The sequence below is a fragment of the Vipera berus genome (assembly GCF_964194415.1).
Source record: "Vipera berus genome assembly, chromosome: 1".
Taxonomy (NCBI): domain Eukaryota; kingdom Metazoa; phylum Chordata; class Lepidosauria; order Squamata; family Viperidae; genus Vipera; species Vipera berus.
In genome coordinates this window covers 201070472-201096315 of record NC_138202.1, presented here as the reverse complement: position 1 = coordinate 201096315, position 25844 = coordinate 201070472, and the positions used below count along the sequence as shown (strand labels likewise).

The window sequence follows — 25844 nt, the reverse complement described above, 5'->3', positions numbered from 1 at the left end:
CTGATAATCTCTTGCCTAGATTATTGTAATGTGCTGTGTATTAGTCTCCTTTTGCAAATTGTTAGGAAACTTCAGTTAATATGGAGTATGATTTCAGAGGAATTGATAGAACTTGATATTGGAATCATATTATACCCAAACTACAGCATGTTTAAAGATTCAATTGAAGATCCTGTTTTTTGACTTGTAAAATCCATCATGCCTTGGAACCTCAGTAGAAATGCCTCTTCCCATAGATTTATATGTGTACCCTTAGTTAATCCTCAAAGGCAGCATTCCTAATGCTTTCCCATTCTAGGTTTGGCCCTGAGCTCTAGAAACTATTTGCTTTGTTTTACGATATGGGTGTGCAGGTAATGGATTTAATATATTATTTTTAGCTTCTGGAGAGTTCTATTGCTCATAAAGTGTGAACATTAAATTCAGTACAATAAACCAATCAGTTGTGATTGGGGATGGGTGGTTAAGTCTGTGCCCTTCTCATTCGGTTGTCCTTGATTCTCTCTCTGATGCTATTTAACATTTAAATGAAATTGTTTGAAGAGGTTATCTTTTGGTAGAGGTGGGGTATTATCAAGTATGCTAATGATTGTCCTTTTGCACATCTCCAATCTGAGTTGGAGATATTTAGAGGTCTTTGCTTCAGTGTCTGGAATCTGGATGGGACAAAACAAGTTTAATCTTACCAAGACTGATTGGCTATTTGTACAACAATTGTGTGGTGGTTGAGCAGCTCTCTTACTAGTTCTTGGCGGATGGCATTTTTCTTGAAAATGAAGGTGCACAACTTGAGGGAAAAGTGCTTCTGAATTCACAGCTTTATCTAGTTCAGTGTTTTTCAACCTTTTTTGGGCAAAGGCACACTTGTTTCATGAAAAAAATCACGAGGCACTCCACCGTTTTCTTCACCGTTGGACCTCCCCACGGTCGCTACACGAACGGTCGTAAGTCGAGGATGGCCTGTGTTCTCAAGGGGTTGGACTAGATGACCTCCAAGGTCCCTTCCAACTTCTTCTTCTTCTTCTTCTTCTTCTTCTTCTTCTTCTTCTTCTTCTTCTTCTTCTTCTTCTTCTTCTTCTTCTTCTTCTTCTTCTTCTTCTTCTTATTATTCTTATTATTATTATTATTATTATTATTATTATTATTAGCCTCTTTATTTTATTTTATTTTATTTTGGGGCTTTTGTTTGTTTTTGCTGTGAAGGAAAAGGAAAGCTTGCATTTCTTTTTAATTTATCTTTCTGTATTTTCTTTTTTCTCTTCTTTTCTTTCTTCCTTCCTTCCCTCTCTTCCCTCCCTCTCTTTTCTTTCTTTATCTTCCTTCCTTCCTTTCTCTCTCCCACTTTCTTTCCCTCCCTCTCTCAATTTCTTGCTTTCTACTTGTTGTGGAAATTGGAAGCTACTTGCATTTCTTTTTAATTTTTCTTTCTGCATTTTTCTCCTTCATTTATTTTTCTTTCTTTCTTTTTTCTTTCTTTTTTCTTTCTTTCTCTCTTTCTTTTCTCTTTCTTTCTTTCTATCTTCCTTCCTTTCTTTCCTGCCTTTCTCTCTCCCACTTTCTTTCCCTCCCTCTCTCAATTTCTTGCTTTCTACTTGTTGTGGAAACTGGAAGCTACTTGCATTTCTTTTTAATTTTTCTTCCTGCTTTTTTTCCTTCCTTCCTTCCTTCCTCCCTTCCTCTCTCTCTCTTTCTTTTCTATTCTCCTTTTTTTTCTTTCTCCCTCCCTTTTCCCCTTCCCCCTTTTTTCCCTTCCTTTTTTCTTTCTTTCTCACCTTTACCATCAAAAGCACTTCACTCCAGAGGGGGGGGAAACCCCAAAGGTTTTTAATTGCTTTGGTCCAAAGGACATTTTATTATGCAACGTATCAAAAGGACAGGTTAAAAAAAAATCAGCCATGTAATTTTTCAGATGCAAGCGAAGCCTCCAAGAGCGAAGCGGTCAGATCCCTCTATTTCAGGCTGGGGCGAGAGGTTGCGGCGAGCAAAGAAAGCGGAGCCAGGCAGCCGACCAGGCGGGAGTCTTACATCCTCAGCCGCGCGGGGAGTAAGGAGTAAGCGGTGCGTGCTGGGGAAGAAGAGCTTTTTCGAACATTGCAGGCAACCAACCACGCGACAGCTCAGGCGAGCCGGGCTGGCCGCCCGTCCGTCCTCTTCTGATAAGCGAGCCGGTCGCCTCTCCCCAGCTTCTCTCTCTTTAGCAAGAGACCCTCTGAAGCCAGAGAAGGGGGCGGAGCTACGCTGCCGTGGAGCCCTGGTGCCTAGAGAGGTCGAGCCCACTTCTTTTCCTGGGCTTTTGCTTCCAGCGAAGTAGGGCCGTCAGCTTAGCCAAGGCTCCGGTGCCCAGCGCTCCCCCGCCACAGAGTCTTGCAGCGCCGCTCCGCCCGCGGCTGTTCCTCCTCCTCCTCCTCCTCTCACCGCTGTCTCCTAGGTCAGTGTTTTTTCAATTTTTCCCACGGCACACCAGGCAACATCTCGCGGCACACTAGTGTGCCGCGGAACAGTGGTTGAAAAACACTGATCTAGATCATCAGCCACAGGTGCCTCTGTCCAACTAGCTGGTCCTCTAATTTTAGCCCTATTTGGAATGGCAGGTTCTGGGAACAATTACTTATTCTCTAAATTATTTCCAGATTGGATTACTATACGGTCTTCTATCTGCGACTATTTTGAAGACTACTTGCAGAAAAATGCAGCAGTCTCTATATTGATGAGTGCAAGTCAGTTCAGAAATATGACATCTAGTTTACAGGTGCTGCACTTCTAACAGATTTTTCCCCCCAAGCAAGATTCAAAGTGCTGGTTGGAATCCATAATGGCTCTTCAGTCCTCTGTACTAAGCTAGTCTCTCAAAATCTAACTAGCCTCTACTCGAAACTCTTTTCAGAGAGTGGGGGACACTGGATATTACATCTTGGGAGACTAAAATCTAAAGTTCTTTTTCTTATCAGCAGTGGCTAATTTTTTTAAGACAATGATATTTTGCTGTTGTGATTTGATTTGTAAACCACCTAGAGATGAGTTATTGAAACTGGAAATAAGCCAACACACTATCACTGGCAGCCAAAGTTGCTGCAGATTAGTGAGATTTGGGAGAGACAGGTTATTTAAAAATTGATTATGTCCATTATAGATAGGCAATGTTTTTGGAGGAGCAGTTTACATTTTGCTTAATTCTTGGTGCAAATATACTTGTTGGTTCTTTATCTAAGAAGGTTGATTTAGCACCAATACTTTTACTCTTAGGATATTTTTTATTCTGTGCTTTTTTTGTATTTCAAAATCTATACTTTCATTTTATTGTCATGTGAGCTGGAAACATAATCCGGTGATCGCTACTTAAGAATGAGATTTATATATTCTTTATACATTCAGAAGAAAATTCAAAAAGTACAGCTCTGTACCTTCAATTCATAACACAAATTTGTGACAGTTATCATTCTTGTTAATATAAGTATGTGAAGTTTGAGAAAAATCTGTCCCAGTCAGAAATTATAGTTTTATTTGGTGACTTGCTTGTATTGTATTGTTTTCTTATATTTCTGGAATTTATCTCTTGCACCTTCAGTGGCAGACGGCATGAGGACAGCTTATAAAGGTAAATAAAAAATACAAAATTTCAAAGCTAACTACAAAAAACAGCTGGAAATAATACATCCCTTAGGCTTATTAGGATAAATGTGTCAAATATGTACAGTCTATTTCCTAACCTAGAGGCTGAATAGAATGTGGGCAGGTGGCAGAATGCCTTTTAGCTAGTTTAGTTTAATCATGGCCAGATGGTAATTCAGATGGTAGCTGTAAAAAGAATGTATTATGTGAAGATATCTCATGCTATCAACTATGCTCAGTGTTGTTTCTTCTAGTGCTTGTAAAATTCCACTTTATGTTTGTGAACTAATATTCCTTTATCATTTCTAAACTTGATGCATAAAATGTTCAATAAATTCTCATATTTTGGGACATAACCTACCTGGTTGCCTACTGAATTCTTCTGTTCTCTCCTATACTGTCCTGTCCTGTCCTGCTGTGTCCTGTCCTATTAATTTCAGTTTTTTTGTCTATTCTGTTCTATTTCTAGTTCTGTCCTATTCCCATTCTCCATTCTATTCTATTCTATTCTATTCTATTCTATTCTATTCTATTCTATTCTATTCTATTCTATTCTATTCTATTCTATTCTATTCTATTCTATTCTATTCTATTCTATTCTATTCTATTCTATTCTATTCTATTCTATTCTATTCCAATGCTATTGCTAATCTATCCAATTTCTAATTCTATCCTATTTCTAATCCTATCATATCCTACCCTACTCTAGTTCCTATTCTACTCTATTTCTTATTTATTTCCTATCCTATTCTACTCTATTTCCTATCCTACTCTATTCTATTTACTAACCTATCCTGTCTGTAAAGCTACCACCAAACCATCTAGAAATAAAAAAAATGAGGAAGATAAAATAATAGGGAATGAATCTTCACACAGATTAAGTCAAAGGTGAAACATTAGTGAGTTGTGTAAAGCTCTGAATATTCTGACTAGATAATATGAGGAAAAAAGCTTGAACCATAGAAAAGTGAAAAGCTAATACAAACCAAGTCCTAATAAATCAGCACCTTCAGAAATACCTTGGAAATAAGATGAGAAAACATATAACCATTGCCCTCGAGTTCAGGTAGGTGGAAATTTCTGCAAAGTTACTGAGTTGTCAAAATGCTTAAAACTCAGTCAGAATCTGGATTTGAATTTGAATTCAGAAAAGTACCGAAGAACTCTCTTTAACCATACAGTTCTTCAATTCAAAGAACAACATTTCTAAATTCCTCAAGATTTAAGTGTTCATTCCTTAGCCTGAAGGATTTAAAGTGCAAGGCAGGTTCCTCGCTGTGTCAAATTACAATCAAGCAGAACTTGAAGCAACTTCACCTAGCTGCAGACTCTGGAGAATACATATAGCTAAGAAATAAAACTAGCAACTCAGGGAGGCTAAATAAAGAATACACATGAATAAATATAGACAGCACACCAGGCCATGTCAGTCTTAATTCCATACAGCAAAAGGCTAACTTGATATTAAGACTTCAGTATTCTATTTCCTGATAAGCTACTGTTACACCATATTTGTGTTCATTATCTGAAGGGGGAAAAAACTCATTACAGGCACTTTACATTCAGCCACCCTTGCAGAATATTTGAAAATTATTACTACTCCAGAATGGAGTAGCCCATGTATTTAACAACTTGAGAGATTGTGAATATGTTTGGTATGAATTAATAAGGTATGATATTCAAAGTGTTTGTCTGTTACAAAACTTTATAAAGACATTTTGTCATCTTAAGATGCAAATACATTTTTTCAGACATTGATTTGACATTTGTTATGATAATATGCAAGTATATAATCTCTGTGTTCCTGAATAATATGTAGGAGAAATCTCCTTCTTTGTATAACATGTTAGATCCTATTCCTTAAAAGCTGAGTGTATAAATCTATTTTAATTGACAATGAAAAAACACAAATAAATGCCGCTTGGTTGGTTATGTAACTTTTTGTGTTGAATATCTGTACCTGGGGCTACCTGCAACATTCTTATGTTTTGATTTTGGTTACATTATTTTATTACTAATGGTGTTGTATGTTGCCTTCCAAAAAGAAAAAAAAGAAAAAAAAATTGTCCTAAATTACCAATAATTCAGGAACATTAATAACTTTGAGTTCCTCTAGAGCATGGGAAGTGAGTAAGTTATGTATTCTACATTTTTAAAAACTGTATGAATGTCTCCATCTTTTTGTGAAAAGAAATCTGGCTTGGCTATCTGAAATTTTGGCCAGTGTTATTTCATGAAGTAATTTCACATGGTAAATGTACTTCTGTGCTTTATTTAAAGGCATAGCCAAAATCTAATTCAGAATAAAAGAGTGGAATAATATATGTCTTTCTTCAGAAGTCCAATTCAATACAACTAATTTTTTGCAAATGTGCATGGGATTAGAGTCTAAGCATCTGATCCAGTGATGTGACAAAATAAATTATTCTTCTTTATGTAGTTGTACTCACATCTAGTTTTATAGTAAGGATGCAGGTCCTACAGGATAAAGTCAGAGTAAGTACTGAGGCAGACATGAAACTCTACCATATTTTATTTTAGCAAGTCACAAAAGAAGCCATTAAGCTTACAAGGGATACTGAAGAAAGAAAGAAGCAAGTAAATGTAGATGTAGTTCTTGAAATGACTTTGCATAACAGAGTTGGAAGGGATCTTAGAGGTCTTCTAGTCCAAGTTAGTCTTAGAATCATTTCAGGAAATAAACACACATACATGAAGAACTCAGCAGCTCCTGATGGTAGGAGGCAAAATGTACTTCCATACAGCTTTGAAGTTTCAGGGCAACTACGTGTTGGGGTTGTCTGTTTTTTGTTACTTACTGGAATCCATTTTCTAGAATTATTTTCATTCTATTGCCTAAGTTATTAAAGACATTATTAAGATAAGTCCAATTTCCAGTGAAGCAGCAGTCTTGTTCTTTTATGAAAGAGCTTTAGCCTTTACTAACCTTTGTTTCACTTGGCTGGCATACAGGGAAAGGGCAAAAAAAATAGTGAGTGTATCATTGGATGAATAAATAGATAATGTAGCCTCTAATGATCCATAAACTAAAGACATACCTATTTACCATTTTATTAATTCAGGTACTGTACAGTATACGAAATATTTGCATATATCTTACCCAGCAAAGTACTCAAGTACAATGAATATTCTTTATAGCATGGAAGTGCATTAAAATCCTTCAGTGCTAAATATAAGTCTTTGCCATTCTGCTCTCTAACTGCAGAATTATATTAACTTGATTAAGTTCCTTCATTGCTACCAACAGTTCTGCGTCTGGAAAAGAAAGATTACCAAGCAAGGACCAGCTCACTTAGTTGCTTGTCAAAAGCACATTCTACTACTAGCATTGTTTGCAAAAGATATAGGGTGTAAATAGTTGCTAATGGGTGTAAACACAAAATAATACCAAAGAAACTAAGGAAAGTTCCACCTTTCTATCTATGTGTTGCCTCAGTTCAGGAAGGACTACCAGCAAATATGTTGATGTGAGCTTGGAATAGTGTTGCATTGTTCTGTAACCTTCTGTACCAAAACTGTTTTTAAATGTCGATTCAGTGTTTTGCACAACTGAGAAATGATGAATACACTTTAAATGTTTTGTTAATTTTATTGGACACAGAAACCTTTATGGAGACCTCTTATGGTATACAAGAGTGCTCAAACTATGTACACAACATATGTTCCTATTCCCAACATATCAGAAATCACATGCCTTTCTTTAGTCTTTTCCACCAAAATCTGAAGACTGTTTTATAGATACATTTAGGAATTATAGGATCATTCAAGATTTTCCTGTGATTGAGGAAAATCCTTGGAACACCTTGCTTACCTAAGAATGTTGGAATAAAGTGTTGACTTCTGGGCTTCCATCTCCCTACATACTGTATTTTTGCACTTGTATTACAACATTCAATAAAAAAATATAGAGATAAACCTAGCTCAGAACTACGTTCAGCTTTTATCAATTTTAAATCTGCATTCAATTCAGCATCTAGAGTCAGACTGTGGACAAACTCAGTAAATCCACAATAGATAAATGGCTGTTACTAAACTGTATGAAAAGTCTTGTGTAAAAACTTGATTTACTTCACAAGGCTATCCCATAAAATCAATTTCCTCAGTGAGAAGAATCAGACAGGACTGCATTCTGGCCCCATCATTATTCAATCTTTATATAAATTTCCTGGTGACCTGTCCAAACACTCCTGGTTCCCCCCGCCATCAAAGTTAGCACCTAGACTAATCACAGTGCTATTTTATGTGGATAATGCAGTCTTTCTGTCCCAAACTTCAGTTGTCTTAAAATGTGCACTAAAATTATTTGCTACTTTGCACAAATGATGAATTAACAATAAATTATGAAAAAAGAAAAATGTTGGTATTCACTAAATGCCCAGGAATCCATACATGGCAATTAAGTGAATACAAAATTAAACAAACTAAAGTTTTCACGTACCTTGGAATTGTCTTCCAGGCTTCAGGTCAGAGAAACACATATCTAGATTATATAACTCAGAATGCCCAAAGAGCAGTCTTAGCAACTTCATTACTTTTTCAGAACAAGAGGTGGGTTATTTTTTAACCAGCTGTCTTAAAACCATTTAAAACCAAAGTAAGAGCCCAGCTCTTATGTGGTGTACAGATTGGCCCATACACTAATTATTCCAAATTAGAAATCGTGCAATCTAAATTCTCAAGAAATATCCTCCAAGTATCACGCTGTGTCTCTAATGTTACTCTCTGCTGTGAAATGAGATCCGTTAAGATTGAGACAAAAATGTGGCTAATTTTGTTCATATACTGGCTGAAGTTAATTTCTTTTCCCCATAGGATTGAGCCCCCCCTCCCCTCTGTGTCATTAGTTGACAATTTTTAGTGCTAGATGGCAGCAATATCTCCTTGATAAACTATACTTTCATGGCTTTTCACAAGAGGCTCTCCTCTCTTTGGGACATGAACAAGCCAAGAACATTTTAACACAACACATTCTGGGCATGGAAAAACAATCTGACCAAGCTCTACTGACTAGGAAGGTTTTCCTGAAGAGCCAATGTTTAGTATTAGCAAGATACTTGAACAATATTACAGTATCCAAGCTGAGAAGGATTTTAACACAGGCTCAATTTCATGCTCTTCCTACAGTCATTTTAGAAAGCAGATGCAAAACAATTCCCCATGCTGCTCAGTTATGTCTATGTGATGCAGGCACCATAGAATCTGTTGTCCATATTGTCTGTACATCGCTACTGCTTTTATACAGATATTAGAATCTGTTTTATATCTCCTTACCTGGTAGAACACCCAAGTCACTCTACTACTTTCTACTTACAAATTCTGCTGTCTGATGAAAGGGCCTCTGTATCTCTCTGGATGTTGCCAAGTTGAGTTAGGCTGTTAGTAAGACAAGATTTAAGCCAAATAATCCCCATCGCTCAATATAGTATAACTGTGGCTAACTTTTGAGCACCAAATAAAGATAGATAGATATCAGTTTGTTTTATTTATTATTTAACCTCTCTTGGAATTTTAGTTTTATGTCTTATTTTAAGACAAATAATAATCTTTTCCCCCCAGTCCTAGAGACATAGTATAGTGGTAACAATAGTGAGAATAATGTTATGTATTATTCCTTCTAGCTTGTGTTTTATTTCTGGTCCTCTTTTATTTTTAAACAGTTTGTGAATTGCTTCATTCTATACATTAATCTATATGTTTAATGTAAATAAAATTTGATTATTCCTGCATATTTTTTAGCTCTTTCATAAAGTTGATTGTCAGATGCACAATTGGAAATCTCACGTATTGACCTTTGAAAGCTTTTGTATGAAAGCTCTTAGTTTGATCCTGGTCAAACGTCATTGTGCCGTATTTCAGCCAGTCAAATTGTTTAGATTGATATATGTGTTTGTGCGTATTTATAAACTACCCAGAGGGAAAACAAAGACAAAGAACATAATTGTACCAGAATATTTGGCCTAATTAAGATATTATATTTTATCACATCTCTTTTAGCCAGATTCTAATCTAGAATGTAATTGTGAATCACTACATCATCATCATCATCACCATTATTATTATTATTATTATTATTATTATTATTATTATTATTATTATTATTATTATTACAGTATTATTATTATTATTATTATTATTATTATTATTATTATTATTATTATTATTATTATTATTATTATTATTATTATTATTATTATTATTATTAGACTTGGAAGGGACCTTGGAGGTCTTCTAGTCCAACCCCCTGCTCAGGCAGGAAACCTTATATACTATTTCAGACAAATGGCTGTCCAGTCTCTTCTTAATAACTTCCAGTGTTGGAGCATTCACAACTTCTGAAGGTAGATTGTTCCACTGTTTTAATAAACTGTGCATTTCACACATATTGTGTCATATATAAAACTCTTTGCTTGGAAGAACTAGTCTTTTTTGCTTTAGCATAATTCACAAAATCATGAAATATGATTGTATGTTATGATAAATCAACAGAATCTTTTTGGAAGATCATAGTCTGAGAAACAGCTGAAGGAACTTGCCTGTAGGGCCAGGATGCTAATATATTAGCACCTATATGGTATTCATTAACTTGTAATATAGCTGAATTTCACAAAAAATCCTATACTATAATTAATTGTGTTTTCTTAATATAACAGTGGTCCTGTACTGTAGATTGTTCATCAGCTTTGCTGTATTCACTTGCTTCCCCATGACAGAAAGTTAAATTAGGTTTCTTTTTAATGTTAAATTACATGCTTGTTTGAAAATAATCTTTTCAAATGCATAACAATGCTATTGCAAATCAAATTTAGTAGTAATTCTAAGGAAGTCTTATGAATTCATGTAGTCATAGGAGGATCTAGAATTGTTGTTCAATTGTTAAGGTATGGTTATTCCTGAACCTTGAATATTTGCATGTTGATGTTTTATTTTATTGACACAGAGTTTTATCTTCATGAAGTTTTAAATTTTAGTTTTAGAATTTAATTCAGCAACATAATTAATATTTCTTGATATTATAAAAAACATTTTAACTCGTATTTATTTAAGAAAATTGAGACTAGAAATAAAGCATTTTGTATGTCCATAGTATCTGTTGTAACTGTCTTATAATTCTCATGGGTTGAGTGCCACAGGGGAACAACGTGAATCAGTTGTGTCAACAACCTCTTAATGTGTAAAAGTTTTATTTTCACTTCTTGTATAGTCAACAGAAAAGGATTTACTTACATTTGTTGCTTTGCTAAGTAAGTATGGGAAAAGGAAGTAATTCTGTCTTTTCCTAAGGTCTTGAAATTCATTATACAAAAAAAAAATTCAATTAAGGAGCACATGCTGCACACACTAATATGAAGCTTCATTTGTGATTTACCTTTGTCAGTAATATACACATAGAAACCTGAGCCACATGAAAATGTGTGTAAATGAAACTGTGATCTAGTAAAACATTGGTTTTTAGTGTTCACTTCTCTATTTCTTTATTCTCTAATGACCAGTATATAAATCATCATTCATGTTTGTCACTGATTTTTGGCTTGTAATGTTAAAAACTCAGAATTCAATATTTCAGTATCAGTTTCTTAAACTTCCAAACATATAGTTCACAGTTTGAAATTGACCTGTTTAACTATTGACTAGAAATTAATAGAATATAAGAACCAAATACTAAAGATTGAAGGTTTGTTTGGGCTTTCAGAGGTTTGTGAATATTGATCGTGCCTTAGCATTATGTGTGAAACTAGGCCAGGGGTTTCCTAGCAAAACATTGAAGCTCTTATGTCTCCTGTCACCAACTGCTTTTTTAACACCTGCTTTCATGATGGTTGCTTTTCTAATTAAATTGGTTGGTCTGTTAGCATTCTCTTTGGGTTTTTCTTTTAATGAAATAAACACCAAGATGCTATTGATAGTTGGATGATGAGACATTATTTGAATACTCAATTACATAAAGTTAGTTGCTGGTAAACACCTGCACTTGTTTATGAGTTCAGATAGAACTGTTAAAGAATTCATTTTAAAGCAAGACGCATATATTTTTAAGCATTTTAAAGCATTTTGACTTGATTTTGCTCACATTGAATGATTGTATGAATACAGTTGTGTTAATTAGAAATTATATTACATCCCCATATTATCAGATGTATTTCATAAGTTCCATTTGGTGAGAAACAAGGAAACAATCAGGCAAATTCAGCTAATGGTTTGTATGCTCAACCTTGCCCATTTTTTGCTTTAATTAGAGTTTGACTGACTAGGTCAAGGAGATAGTTAACATCTGAGAGGGGGAGAAGCATCAACCTTTTTGAAAGAGTCAATGATCAGAATAGACCCAAAGTGTTACATTTGGAGGAGTGGAAAACTATGTCAGCTGCTAAAATCTTTACCTTCGATAACGTGCGTTGGTAATGATAATCAGTCTTTCTTGTTGTTGATTTTCTAAATTCATTCAAGTCAGTTTTGCATTTTGTCTGAGACCAAATACTTCCTTGGTGATCTTCTTGGTACGTTGAGCCACTTTTGTACAGTGCTTTTCTCTATAACTGTAAAAGTGTACACTTTACAACTTTAAGTGAAACTGGATTATATATTATGTGTTGAATTTCTGTTAGGTAGGAATCAACTATAGTGAACCAACTATAGAGTAAGGTCCTCTGTAATCCACTCTGTAATCAACTATTCATGCAAATCTCCCCTTCCAGGGGTGTCAAACTGCTGGCCCGTGGGCGTGGGCCAGATGCATCATGCCAAAACTGCGCCCACCCCATACCACCAATGGGGAAAAAGTCATGATATGTCACGGCATGTGACGTGACATAGCAAGTTTGACACCCATGCCCTATACTGCATGAAGAGCATTTTAAAGGGTTAAAATCTGTTGGGGATCATTGGGCAACAAGTAGGAAATAGCAGTTCCAATTACCTAATAGCTATATTTTATTTTTGTTGATGATACCCTGTCTTTCTATCCATGCAACATTCAAGATGGCATTCAAGAGTAAGAATATTCAAATTAAGCTAAAATACAGTAAACATCATTACTTCAAAGCCCTGATAAAAACAAATGCATAAGATAAATTAACAATTAAAAGCCTGGCAGAAGGCTTTTATATTTTTGTCAATTTCCTGAAAACTGGAATTTCAGCTATAAACTATAGCATAATCTGGCCCCCGAATTGAACCACAAGCAAGGACCTCTCCAGTTAATCTTAATTCATACATTGATTAATATGGGATGACAGATGGAGACCCACATACCTGGCAAAATTGGGTTTGTAGGGTGAAAAGGAAAATTATAAATCTAGAGAATGAACAGGGCAAAAACTCTTCACACATTAGGTAAAAAATGTTTTTGGTTTGTAAAGGATGTAAATCAAGAAATAGTCCTCCAATGAAAACCAGAGAAGTTGTATTGCAACTTGTTTCTCCAGAACATCTTCTCTGCTTTATTTTTCTCTATGACATCCAACTAGTGCTGGTCTCACCTGAAATACTATCTTGCTCAATGAGTGACTTTTAATACATTTTTAGAGAAAACATAATTGGTGTCAAACTTATATCAAAGCAGTCCACACTTATAATTTAAATTGAATTAAGTGATTTATATTAATAAATATATATGGAGTAATATGTCATTGTAAATACTGCCATCTTCAGACAGGACTGATAGACCGTTCCAGCTCTCACTGGAAGATCCAGCTGTCTAAAATTCAAGGCAGGAGGAAATTACACATTTACAGATTATTCTATTTTTTTCCACTTTTATTTTTGCTCTCCTTCCTGCCCATCTGGTATAATTTTACTTCATGAATATGAAAAAAAATGATGAACATACTGAGGGAATAAGGTAAACAAAAGAAGTGAGTACCTATATTTACACTATCTTGTAGATAGACTTAGGAAGGGATGAGTTTGTAGTTGACTGAGACCCTGACATTTCTGTGCACTTAAGACTACGCTTTTTCTGTGTAATACATTTATGCATGTATTTATGTAAGGAGAAAGAATTAAAGGAGTGACATGGTCAATAGTATTCAGTGCACTAACTGGGAAGCAAACTATTCATTTTATCATTCTGAAAGTAATTGCTTTAGAGAAGATGCAAGAACACAATAATGTGCTAAGGGGATTCTGCTTGAGGTATATTAAAACAATGAGTACAGCATTTAAATTTGTCAAAGACCGCCTACAAAAAAGCCACAGGCAATATCTTTTCAAAGTACAAAATAAAAGAATATTACAAAGCTAAATGCCTGGTCATGAATTACTTATACAGTAGCCATGTACTAAAACTCCTAGCTGCTCTTCAAAATGTAATTGTTAAAATAGTATAGAAGACATTGGACAATTTAATAATGTAGAACACTGATACATTTATTACTAGGAAAAGAAATCCTGAGAATTCTAAATTAATCCAAAGCATAGCATTACATTAACAGTACCAAAGGCAATTTTGTTAACAAAAAAATGCTGAGCATTATGGCATTGGCCTCATAGAAATTGACAGCATAATTAATCAAGCAAAATGTACAGGCATGGTAAACTTAATGTTAGTTTAACCTTGTAGGCTCCATGTAGAAAGAGAAGAATGTGTCCATGTGTAGACAGGTGTATCTATGTTTGTATCTATATAAATGTAGTTATATTCCTAAGCATAATAGTAATAATAATAATAATAATAATAATAATAATAATAATAATAATAATAACAACACTACTACTACTACTACTACTACTACTACTACTACTACTACTACCTTGACCTCATTGAGGCAGTTTCCTTGATGTAGTTATGGAGCTTCTATGATCAGAGGATGAAAGATATTCCAGAGTCAACCATACTGGACAGGTCTCATCAGAGGAGTCAAAGAGAGTTTCTCCCATAAAAAAATATGGTGAAACATAAATTATAGAAATTAATACCGGCTTGTTTGTTGCTGGGATCAAGAAGAACTGCACTAGGTGTTGGTGTTTTTGGACATCTGGTGGAAAATGTGCTACTGCATTCAGGACTGTTGGCTGAGCAATCAGGCCAGCAGCTGCAGAACTACTGGAAGGAAAGGTGTTTACTCATCACAAATATATTTGTTGTTGTTGTTAGCTGCGAAGTCGTGTCCGACCCATCGCGACCCTATGGACAACGTTCCTCCAAGCCTTCCTGTCCTCTACCATCTTCTGGAGTCCATTTAAGCTCACGCCCACTGCTTCAGTGACTCCATCCAGCCACCTCATTCTCTGTCGTCCCCTTCTTCTATTGCCCTCGATCTTTCCCAGCATTAGGCTCTTCTCCAGTGAGTCCTTCCTTCTCATTAGGTGGCCAAAGGATTTGAGTTTTAGCTTCAGGATCTGGCCTTCTAAACAGCAGTCAGGGTTGATCTCCTCTAGGACTGACCGGTTTGATCGCCTTGCAGTCCAAGGGACTCGCAGGAGTCTTCTACAGCACCAGAGTTCAAAGGCCTCAATTCTTTGGCGCTCAGCCTTTTTTATGGTCCAGCTTTCACTGCCATACATTGCAACTGGGAAGACCATAGCCTTGACTATACGCACTTTTGTTGACAGGGTGATGTCTCTGCTTTTTAGTGTGCTGTCTAGATTTGCCATGGCTTTCCTCCCAAGGAGCAAGCGTCTTTTAATTTCTTGGCTACAGTCCCCATCTGCAGTGATCTTGGAGCCCAGGAAAATAAAATCTGTCACTACCTCCATTTCTTCCCCATCTATTTGCCAGGACTTGAGAGGGCCAGATGCCATGATCTTGGTTTTCTTAATGTTAAGTTTCAACCCAAGTTTTGCACTCTCCTTCTTCACCCGCAACAAGAGGCTCTTTAGTTCTTCTTCACTTTCTGCCATTAGAGTGGTATCATCTGCGTATCTTAGATTGTTGATATTTCTTCCGGCAATCTTAATTCCAACTTTTGATTCATCTAGCCCTGCCTTTCTCATGATGTGCTCTGCATATAAGTTAAATAGGCAGGGCGACAGTATGCAGCCTTGCCGGACTCCTTTCCCAATTTTGAACCAATCAGTGGTTCCGTGTCCAGTTCTCACTGTTGCTTCTTGACCCGCATATAGGTTTCTCACAAATATATAGAGAGTGATAATAATGAAATCACAAATAATAATGGAATTGAAATGCTGAATGGCCAAAACAATACGAGCCAACAGGATGAAGTGTACAAGCATCTGGACATTTTACAGTTGGATAATCAACCGGACAGTAGACAAGTTAAAATGTGATTAATAAAGAACAAATCCAAAGAGTGGAAAAGTTGCTAAAGTCAAAACTGAATGGTGGAAACACCATCAAAGCTCTCAATACCTGAGCTATACCTATGGTACAATACACAGCTGGAGTGATTAACCGGACACAAGCTAAACTGGACTGTTTGGATTAAAAAAACATGAAAACATGACTATTCATTATGCATTGCAACCGTGTAGTGATGTTAATAGATTTTACATACCCTACAGAAATGGAGCAGAGATTTACTTCAAGTCAAACAAATTGTTGAAGAAGAAAAGCATGCATTGGCTGATTATTGTTTGTTTGTTTGTATTTCACACTTCTTAACTGCCCATCTTCCACAGAGAGTATGTAAAAAACAATCTCAAACAAGTATTGATGAAAGTTGAATTTGGAATTTACTGATCATACAAGAAACAAAGCATGAATATTGAAATAATGTAATTAAAAACAGGAACAGAATGCCAACTAAGAAAAGCATTACATAGATGATTTCTACAAAAGATAGGGGATAAAAATAAATCTACAACTGGATCATTAAAAAAGAAACTAAAGGCTTGATTTTGGCTGCTCAGAGAAATGCAGTCAAGGCCAGAAATGAAAATTCATCAAATGATTCAAAGTGCAGATTGTGCAAAGAAGCAGAATAAGCAGTACATTGTATGCTCAGCTTGTGCAAGAAGATTGCACAAACTGATTATAAACAGTGACATTTTTCCCCCACTGGGGAATCAATCATCCTGTAGCTATTTTGAACAAAATTTATGACTGACCTGGCCACAGAGGCCTTTCAGAGTCAGTGGTCCAGGAGGCCTAGACCATCAATTTCAGTAGCAGCTCTTGAAATCATTCTCCAAGACTCCATGGTAACCTGATAAGCCATGATGGAGGTAGAAAAGAAAATTGTGCTACTGTATATACTGTAACAAGTGCAAAACTGTTGAAACTGCTGTCAGTCTACAATCTTTGTTAAGAGTTAGACTCTCTGAAAAGATTAAAGGCTGGGATAAAAAAAAAGATGGGTGTTCAAATTGATACCTTCATATCCTTGCACAAACTATTCTATGTGGTGAACCCTATTAGTTTTGGTCTCTGCTCTGACCATAGATACTTTAAGTATCAACACATATCCTGAGTCTGGGTAACTTCTAATATTGCTTGACTGAACCTCCCATTTCATTTCTCCTTGCTGCCACCTTTGAATACACAGAATCAAGGGTGAGGGTGACATTCTGTATGTGGCCAGATCTCCTTTGAAGGCTAGGTACTATTGGACACAACCACCTGTTTAGCCCATACTATGTGTTGGGTATGTCTGTATTGGTGATATTTGACAGTTTGAGAGGCAAGAATATGGTTGTGGAACCAGGTTGTCTTGAGACATATTTAAGCTAATTAGGTTCTGATGATGGAAGCAGTAGGTGGCAAACTGGTGACATAATGGATTGGCAGGTATTGGGGAAATTTTACCTTCTGCCTATTGAGCAAATGCCTTCTTTGTTCCATTTTCTGCTACAGTAATAGCAATAACATTTTAGGCTTATATATTGTGACCCATAGTGCTTTACAGTACTATCTGGGCAATTTACAATGTAAGCATTATTTGCATATTGCCCCCAACCATCTGTGTTCTCATTTTGCTGACCTCAGAAGGATGGAAGGCTGAAACAACCTTGAGCCCCATCAGGATCAAACTCCAGGCTGTGAGCTTGCTTGCAATACTGCAGTTTAACTACTGCACCACCAGGGCTCCAGACTGAGTTTCAGGTATGTCTGACATACCATAAAGTATATTTGGGTACAGTCCTTCCATGCTCAGTTATACATCAAGGAACCTCTCACTAGTCAAAACAGTTGCCTAACAAGTATGCAAATACATATATTGCTCCAATCAGCCTCACAAAGGTTATTAAAATTGGACTGAATGCCTAATAGCATCACAATGATACATCCTAATCTCTCTTTATGCATGCTTGTATTCCTGTAACAAAGAACGTTCAGTATTCAATATAAGTGTACCTTTATAATAGATATTAAAATAATGAACAAAGTATCAATTCCCTTAAACATTCATCTTTCCTTCTTCCCTCTTCCATATTTTAAAAAACACCCATTGGTTCCATATATCCCATAACTTATGCAGCTATTATGTAATTCTAGGAGGGATTCACTTCTTGGCAATAATAATTCTAGTAGCATGACAGAATCTTGTAAATTCAATGTTGCAAATATAGTCTAGGCTACCTGAAAACTAACAAAGTTATAAAAAATCTATATGTTTTTAAAGCGTAATAAAATTAGATTCTCACTTTCTGACAGTTTTAATAACAGAGATAGACTGGGGATTTCCCATTGCTAAATCAGCAACGTCCAACTTGATCCTTTCCAATCCCTTTCATCCATTCAATGGCATATTACAGAAATTATTTTAGAAGTCACTGAATTGAACATTGAACAATGACAGCAAAATATGATATATATATAATTTCTGTGATGTAGTGCAAGAAATTTGGGCCTAAATGGAAAACAAATATTTTAGTATAAATTCAGAATATAGTGATCTATTCTGCTCTTTGGTTTCTTTATGTAGGTAAACACAACAGCAGTAAGCTTTCTTTTTTTAGGAGCTTGGATGTTTTAATTAACGTGAGTGTATTCCATACTGTATATGTAGTTGATTAAAAGCAATGCTAATGAACCACAATAATTTAAAGGGCATCTACTACTGGCCTGAACTGAATCTAATTTTTGAAACTGTTTCCGAAGGAGTAAATCCCATAAGGAGGGAGCCCATCTGCTCCCACCAAAATCTGCAAGATGAGTATCATCAGTAAAGGAAGAAATCACACCCCTGTATTTGAAATATAAACTCTTGCTGTGTGACATCACTGTGTCATCTATAGAACGAATAAGCAATACTGTAAATTCTGTAAGTCTTCATCAGAATATCCTATTATCTGTGACAGAAGATAAATAATATTTTATTAGAATCCTTTTGTTCTGAAATTATATAAGCACTATATTTCTAAGTAAGTTGGTCCTAGAATGCAACATTCATATTGAGTTACAATATGTTCCACCACAATTAATAGCACTTTTAATCATGGTGATGAAATGTTTCATTAGTTTTAGTGATGCTTCTCATTAATACCTTTTAAGCTGCTAGGTAATTTATTTATTTAAAAACATTTGTATGGATGCCATCTTAAAATACAGCTGATGGCAGTTCATTAAACAATAAAAACTGTAAACTACTAAAAAAAACACCAAACCCATAGAACTGTAAAACACAGCCAAAAACAACCGGTGCTTCCACCCCACTCTACCCCAGTGCCTGGGTGAAAAGTCTGATCTTAATGGTCTTCTGGAAAGCTCATGAAGTGGGGCCTACTTTTGCTGGAGGAGGGAGGGTGTTCTATAGGGCAGGGGCACCCATGGAAAAGGCATGCTTCTGAGCTTCCACGGATGGTAACATTTCATGGAAGTGTTTAACCTGAGTGTGCCTATTCTATCTGATCTGGTAGGAAAAAGTAGACAATCTCTGTGAGAAGTGGTCCAGTGTTTAACCTGGTCCAATGCTATGTAGGGCTTTCAAAGTGATAGCCAGCGCTTTAAATTTCACCTGGAATTCTGAAGCATATAAGAAAGAATTAGCCATGTTATCCACCTCATTATGGCGATTTCTTGATAAATATATTTATTATATTTCACTAATAATGTGACCTTCCCCACCCAGGTATTTAACCCTTTGTTAGCACGGTGTTGCAAATTGAGATATACATTTGTCTTTATCATGTGGGTTGTCATCTTGCACTCTGCACTTTCAATTTTAGAAGAGACTTGATCTACCTTGAACAGGTATCCATGCTGACAGAGATGTAATAACTCCCCAATTTTGCAACTTTCAAGTGATGTTGGAATTAGAGACAACTTTCTGGTGGTGTAGAATTTGTGCAGCTAGAAAATTCATTACGTTTTTAAAAATATTCTCTTCTTTCTTTTGAGGTAGTATAAATTTAGAAAAAGTATAAATTTTCAAAACTATGTTTTGCACATGTGTGGTGAAATCATTAATATGCTTCTCAGAACTATACATAAAAGAATGACACACTATTTTCTTAGATAGAAGATGAAGAATCTTCTAGAAGATGAAGATTCTGTTTTTATAGATTAGTATATACAGATTGAAGGACACAGTTTACATTTTCATGATCAACATTAAAATCTTATTTTACCTTTAAAATGCTGTTTTTGACTGTCCAGTAATGTGCTTTTCTATCTCATCAACTGTTTCTCAGGTCCTTCCAGAAAATCTAGCACCGTGTTTACTAAATTATCTTCAGTAATAAAGTGCGTGAATCTACAATAGATGCATTGTTCCCTTTGTTTAAACATTCATATTCATAGCTCCCCACTGAATGTGAAAATAACTATGACTCATTTTATAATTTTGAGGGCAAGCACCTTTTCCACAAGACTACAGAAGGAAAGGTTATTTCCAGCACTTGACCCACTAAGTGTCATTTGAGTCAATTTAATACTGCAGTTTCTAAGATGTTGGAGTTAATAATTTAACTTGGTTTTTTTTTACTAGAGGTACATAAATGATAATTCTGCAGTAGTTACTTGAAGGACAATGTTCTTTTCTTGATTCTTTAACAATCAGAAATAACTACTGAGACAAGTTTGTGATATTGTCAACCTAAGTACCTAACTCTGAGTATGCTGTGGGTACGCTGAATCAGTGTTTGGAATCAAGAACAGCTTGGCTCACAGCTAACCTACACCAAGCAAGATTCAGCCCAGAAAAGAGTGTTCTTACAGAAATTAGTAAAAGGCAACTTATATACTGTAATATGAATATGTTGGCTCTTTTCCTTGGCCAATTTCAACATGCTGTGAAAAGAGCTTTGTATGTAAGCTTTGAATATGCCAAGAGAACGAAGTGTATGCAATTATTTATAATATTAATGTAATTTTAATGCCCTGCTGTTGTGATTTTATAGTGATTTTATAATGTTTTTTTATTTGGTTGCTTCTGACTGTTTATGGCCCAGTGGACATAATTTTGTAAACTGTACATTCATCCTAAAGTTGATAAAAGAGAGAAACATACTGTAATAAAAAATGTTTCTTCTACTTCAGCTCAGTAACAGTGGTATATGGAAGCATTGATTTAATACAAGGTTTTTTTTAACTTTACATATTGTAAAATGGTATATTTACCATGCATGTTGTTATCCTTTCATTTAACTGGAGTGACAGAGAACTCCTAAAAAGAAATAATAACCTTCTGAATAATTTGCAGTAATGAGAAACCTGATGATGACTTGACTTTGATCTGCTATTTAAATGTGCAAATGTGAACTCTAACTTTATGCTATTTCATATCATGCACACCTTTAAGTGAAATAAAAAATGTTGGTTACTTATAATACAATGCACTTTACTGAATCAAGAAAATTCCTTTCTCTAATCTTAATAATAATAATAATTTATAATAATACATTCATCTACCTTTTTCTGCTGAAGTGTTAAAGGAATAAAAAATAGCATTCACAATACATGTGGTGAAAATGATTGGAAAATTATTATAGAGTTAGGATTAGTGTTAAGAGTTACTATAGGTAATTTCCAGTTTGATTTACACATTCCTACTTGGTTCCTGTATCTAGATCAGATCAAACACATATGTCATTAATTTAGCTATTTCACTGGTCGTAAGGCTGGTAGGAAAGGAAAATATCAATTTTAACAGAGGTCCAAAATGATTATTTATAGAACACCATCCAGTCAGAGCTGAAGAAGCTTCTTGGATAAGAAGTGAAATGTCTTCAAAGCAAAACAAGAAAGTCCAGCTGCTTCATGAAAAAAGCACCTTTGGGACAACCCTGACCTGGATGACTGAGAATCTCCATAGATATTTATAGAACATTTTTAAATGAATGGAAGGCTTCAGTTAATTAAGCCAACTGGTTGGCAATCCTTGTTGTATGGGAAAATGGTAGTTGCCTTATCTTACAAAGACCGAGTAGAAATGTCATAATTTGACTCCAACTTTATAAACGGGCTTTGTCCAAAGAAATCAATCTTGGTATTTTCTTGTCTCAGTATATTATAGGAAAGGCAAGATTTAAGGGGATAAAAAGAGTAAACCAATTGGCCCCAGCTCTGTTACAGGGATCCAGCCTGGAACAGATTTATTGGATGGATGTAGCAGCTCAGAATTACAAACACAATATGAGAGTCCACAAGATGGATTGTGGTTTCCTTTGTTTATGTAAATATTTGTAATATTAGAGATTAAATCTGGATCTCACCATATTCCAATACTTTTTGTCCCTTTCTGTAATTTCAACATATGAAAGGAACATATGGGGACTACAGTATTTTTGCAATAAATTGTAGCATTGCCATTAGTGTAGTGACTAGCAATATTTGCAGTTATTTTTTTTGGTTTTAGATATTTATTTTAATTGATTATTGCATCTCTAATTGGGAAAAAGGATTTCTCCTATTTCCTACTAATAGGTTAAATCTCTCCTCCCTTCTGCTGTTTCCTTCATTGACCATGAGCACTAGGAATTTCCCAATAATTTTTGGTTGATACTACAGTGGAAAATGTTATAAATTATTAAATGTTTAGAATAGTGCAGGAATAAAGAGATATTGTAGCAGTCACATTCTTTTATATAAAAGAATTTATGATGCAGGAAATATTAGAAAATTTAGAGGAATGTTTTCATTTATTTAATTCAAACATTTAATATTCTACCCACTAACCCAAAGGGATTAGGCAGATCCGCAAAGTAATATTGAATCAAACTTTAATCTTCAGACTGAGTTTTTAATAATAACAAACACAATTTCCTTTTCACTTGGTAACCAGATAAGTTAATAACCAGTCACATTAACATCACAGGGTTTTTTGGGATATATATTATCAGTATTTTTCTGGGCATGTGTGAATCCATACTTTGCAAGTAAAATCTGTCTTTGGGTACATTGTATGCATTTTGAACCATATTTGGCATTCTTTATCAACTTTCACTATTATCCGGAATGTACTGCTGTTTAAGATGAAATTGGAGAGGTTTTCTCTTTCCCCCTTCCTTGAACAGGAGAAAAAGTCTTACTTAGCTTGCTCAACCATTCTTCCCCCTGTCCCATCAGAATATCCTTACATCAGAGAGTTATTCCTATTGCATTAATCCATAACACATAGATCCTGGTAGGCTTTTTGGCTGCAATTTTGTCAGAACTTCAAACAAAAGGCAAAGCCTCTTCTCTCTCTTTTCTTCTTTCTTTGGAATAAGGAAATGAAAGACAACTCTCAGATTAAATATTTCCCCTGTCTTTCCCCAAACAGGCGTGGATTTAGAAGGACACCTAATTATTATTACAGTTGTCGGAAGCTGGTTTTGCTCTGTCTCATTCTTGTGAAAGCAGTGGAAAAGATTGTTTATTGAAAATGTTTTCTTTTGTTTAGTGGATGGATGTATACACAGAGCTGCTGGCCCTTGTCTAGTTGCTGAATGTCGCAATCTGAGTGGCTGTGAAACTGGACAAGCCAAAATCACTTGTGGTTATGACCTACCAGCAAAATGTGAGTAAGCTATTTCATACTTTTTTTAAAAGAAAAAGAATCAGGTGAAATGATATATCTATATCTATCTATCTATAATCTATATCTATATCTATCTATATCTTGAATTTTCAACAAAGTAATGTGAAGCATTAATGAAATTAGTAAAATTAAGTGTGGTTTACAATGACTTTTGTCCTTTGGGAAATGGAGATATTTTAAATATGCTAAATAATTGGATGTATCCTGTTTATTTTGGGAAGTAGGATGGGTCACAGATTTCTGCCTCTGAAAAAGCCTTCTAGCATTTTAAGAGAATATCCATTTTAATTTTGACTGCATGGTTGTAGGGATGTTGGTTTCACCAGAAAATTGGCGAGGAGGTATCAGATAGTTGGATTGTATACTTTTAACTTAGGTGTGTGGCACATAAAGCTTTATATTCCCATATAATGTCATACACAATTAATCAAGGATTTATTTTAGTCATTAAAAGGTTACATTCTATTTTATCCTGCCTCACTACAGAACATGTAGATTGGTGTTTCTCATCTTCAAGGCCCCTTAAACTTTGGATGTTCTCTTTGGCTGGAGCAATCGAAACATTATTCTGTTTGGCCTTGGCAAAATCAGATGAGATAAGGTCATTGAAAACAGGTGTATAATTCCACTTTGGAACTGTATAAGTTGTTCAGAAAGCTCCAAGAGTTGGGGAAACTTTGATGCAGAGCTAACTGGCAGAAAATGCTGTATATTTGCTGATTCTGAAGGGGTCTGCCTGCTGTCATAACTGGAAAAAAGGTGTAAGGTCTTTCTTTGTTCTTATTCATTTTTTTTGGTATTTGTTAGTGTCTTATTTTCTTCAATATTTGTGGAGGGTTATTTTTTTCCATTGATGTCTTATGTACCACTGCGTGTTATCTTCTCATTTTGCCTTTAAATAAAACCTTTATTGATGTGGTCATTCCTTCTGAATGCAAAAGTCCCTGTGATTGAATCCTGCTGGGCTGAGGACAGAGCAATAGAGAGATGCATGGCTTCTAACCTGATACAGATTTCTTGGGAGCAAATTCATTTTAAGCGAAAAAGATTAAAGTGATTTATGTTGTTTCAGCTCTTGGGTGTAGATTGATTGGCAAATACTATGAGGACTTTGTTGCACCTAAGCATTCAATGGAATACTGCTTTCAATATTACAATATGTTTTTCTCACTTCAAAACCTTATATTAACAACAGCCCCATTATATGTAAATGAAGAGATGGTTATTTTCTTTTCCACGTTACATAATAGCGGAATCAGGCTTGGGAAAGTAAACACTGAAATAGTAGTAATATGCAGCTTGGATGCATAATAACAGTTATTAGGAAGGAGGCTGTGTTTTATACTGTAAAACTCACTGAATGATTTGGACATTCAGGGTCATTTCTATACAGTTCAAAATTGGGAGCGTTCTGCTGTTTTCCAGAGGTTGCAAATTTTGATTCTATGCTTTTAATCAAAAATTACATATAATACAGTTCAATGTATGAAATGTAACAAACATTTAATCAAAATTAAATCTGATCTATTCAATACTCCAGGTTGTCCGTCCTGTAAAATCCATTTCAGTCCAGGAGAAGGCCCATAGTACAATTGAATGAACATTCTATCCCAATCTGTGCAAAACATTAAAAGATGCTTTGCTTCAGTTAAAAAAAAAGTTGTGCAATCCCATCCCTTACAAAGCTGCTTCACGAAGGAATGCACGTCCCTAACTTCTAACCAAAAGGTGCTTGGGTTGCTCTGTTTCACTTTGAAGGCTACCTTGAATTGTCCCAATAGGCGGAGGAGGCTTTTATGTAGTATAAGCAGAAGCCTCTTCCAAGGAATGGAATTACTGCTGAAAGCTATGAACTGATGGGGACTGCCAATAAGAGGCAAATCACGTTACTTTCCTGCCACGAAGCAGCTCATGTAAGTAAATTATAGGCACCTTATAGATCTCAGTATAGGAATATAGTTGAAAACTGTTTTATATCTTAGGTCTTTGTCAAGCTCAGCATCGTTTTGCACCTTGATTCACTTAGGAAAAAAAAACCCTCTCAGGATCTTCAAAAACCAGGATCATTGGGACAATAAACTCTTATTTCCTATCCAGAAAAGAGGCTGCTTTGTGAAACTAGTCTGCGATATTCTTTTCTCTCGTCCAAGACTGCATCTCTTCTCTAGCCTCCTGCAGAGAATCTGTATTATGTTGCCTGCCATATAAATAGGGATGCATAAGTTAGGGGCATACACAAAGCTCTGCATCTTTTATTTAAGAAACCATTAATTTTAAACATTACACGCAGAGCAGCTAATAATGATCTATAATAAGACAGTAAAAAATGGAATACAAAAGGAAAGAGGTTGGGGC

At 35.4% G+C, this 25844-nt stretch overlaps 1 protein-coding gene across 2 annotated transcripts in view; it reads left to right on the top strand.

The window, feature by feature from the left end:
- The window catches only part of MACROD2 (mono-ADP ribosylhydrolase 2), a 1175381-nt gene that overhangs the window by 234520 nt on the left and 915017 nt on the right, over nt 1-25844 (top strand). For both annotated transcript variants that reach the window (XM_081314693.1, XM_081314692.1), the window contains exon 5: nt 23352-23468. In XM_081314693.1, coding sequence (XP_081170819.1) covers nt 23352-23468 — 117 coding nt within the window. The remainder of the gene's footprint in view (nt 1-23351; nt 23469-25844) is intronic.